General features: G+C 19.8%; 1 protein-coding gene across 1 annotated transcript; it reads right to left on the bottom strand.

Annotated features, from left to right (window-relative positions):
• Positions 1 to 297: 297 nt before the first annotated feature.
• On the bottom strand, positions 298 to 1,878 carry PGSY75_1024700 (hypothetical protein; the record flags this gene model as incomplete). Its single annotated transcript, XM_018786019.1, has 1 exon — positions 298 to 1,878. The coding sequence occupies one exon, from the start codon at positions 1,876 to 1,878 to the stop codon at positions 298 to 300; it is 1,581 nt and encodes a 526-aa protein (XP_018641636.1).
• Positions 1,879 to 2,300: the final 422 nt, after the last annotated feature.

Raw genomic sequence — 2,300 nt, 5'->3', positions numbered from 1 at the left:
TAAAGTATATGTATATATATATATATATATATATATATATATTTATTTATTTATATTTATTCATTTATTTATATTTTTATATAGCATATGTATTACTTATGATATCTTATGAACTCATTTTATATATTTCAAAGTATATCATTCTCGTCATTTAAAAAAAAATAGAGTAAAAATAAAATATATCTATATATATATATATATATATATATATATATTTATTTATTTATTTATTTATTTTTTTTTGCGTTTCCTTACCATCTATGTATCCCATTCACATGTTTATTTGTTTCATTTATTTTAATTTTTTTTAAGACGCATGGCTAGGGGTTTTTGCGTAGTTAATGATTGTATATACGTTAAACCTTTATTATAAGTATCTTTTCTTGTTTTTGTTTTTCTGAGATGATTTTTTGTATATAAGACTGGTAATGATTTATCTAATATATTTTCATAGTATTCACTAGAATTCATATTATTCCACACTTGAATTAATGTATTGATTGCTTTAATTTTACTTTGGTGGTCCCAATGTTTAGATCTTTCTAATACTTTAATTGCATGTATTACATTGTCTCTATATTTTTCATCCTTTGGCAAGGAATGAGCTACGCATTGTAAATTTGGATATCGCATGATACTTAATTCCTCATCTTCTATATTTATTGGTTTATTATTTTTTATACCTCCGACATATTTTTTTCGTTTTTTACTTTTGAATGATTTAAGATTTTCAAATGGATAATTTTCATAGGGATACTTAATATTTTCTGGTAATATTTTTAAAACCTTATTGATAATAATTGAACCTATTTGTTCTTCTTCCCTCATGTTGTTATTATTATAATGAGTATGACCATATATATTGTCATTATTTTTATTGTTGTCATTATTTTTATTGTTGTCATTATTTTTATTGTTGTCATTATTTTTATTGTTGTCATTATTTTTATTATTTTTATTATTTTTATTATCTATATTATCTATATTTTCCCTTGTAATTATATTTATAATATTCTGGGAAGTATCCATCATTACATTAAATTTTTCTTTTAAATCATAATTATAATTGACATCTCCTCTAAAAGCTACTAAAGGTTCATATACTTCGACAGGTACACTTGCACTATTTATTTTTAAGATGTTCATATAAATCTTTTTATTTATATAACTATCAATTAAAGACTCTTCATAAGGATTCTTTACATATTCATGTAATATAAAATTAAACATTGCATTTTTTAATAACATATATGGATTCTTATATGTACTGAATTCATTTATTAAGGTAGGTCTTATTTTTTGTAAAATTTCATTTCTTATCGTATTAATCATTACATGCACAAAATTATTTGTTATACAATGTTTAGTTTTATATTGGTTAGTTAATAAAATAAATGCTATACTATATATATATGATTTATACATATCTTCAATTAATGTATATTTTTCAATATCTTTTAATTCCTTTTCTTTTTCCATACACATTTTTTCTTCATACTCATTTGGTACCATAAAATCATTATTAACTTTCTTTTTTATTTTTTTTTGTTGTAAATAAGCAGGCTTTCTCAATTTCAATAATTTTAATCTTTTCCTCTTTATATATTCATCTTCAACCTCTTTCTCTTCCTCTCTTTTTTTACAAAAATTATATATTATGTCATTCACATCCTTCTCTTTTATATTCACTAAATGACTATTTATTAATTTTACTTTATCCTCATTCCTTAAATTTTTATACTTCTCCAACAATTTTTTAACCACAAGATTTTTCTCATCACATCCTCCTTTATTATGAACCCTTCTTATTTTTGTGCACTTCAAAACACACCAACCATCATTCCTCACATGTATGTCTCTTAAAATATTCCTTATCATACAAATCAAATGAAAGAAAAATTAATTAATGAATAAATAAATAATTCAACCAAAAAATATATATGATTTTTTATAAATCCTCAAATCAGCACCATTCACAATAAAAACATAATCATTGTATGATTATATTTAACTATAATCTTTAATAATGTTAATTCTTGTATATATATTTTTCAATGTTATTCTTTCCATAATGGGCACGAAAAAAAAATAATATATATATATATATATATATATATTATGATTATATTATTTTTTTTTTTTTTTATGAACTGATCATAATATGGTAGCTTTATTTTTATTATACACATATATAACTAAAAAAAAAAAAAAAAAAAAAAAAAAAAAAAAAAAAAAAAAAAAAAAAAAAAAAAAAAAAAAAAAAAAAAAAAAAAAAAAAAAAAAAAAAAAAAAAAAAAAAA

This window comes from Plasmodium gaboni, chromosome 10 (genome assembly GCF_001602025.1).
Source record: "Plasmodium gaboni strain SY75 chromosome 10, whole genome shotgun sequence".
NCBI lineage: Eukaryota > Apicomplexa > Aconoidasida > Haemosporida > Plasmodiidae > Plasmodium > Plasmodium gaboni.
This window is presented reverse-complemented; position numbering and strand designations above follow the sequence as displayed.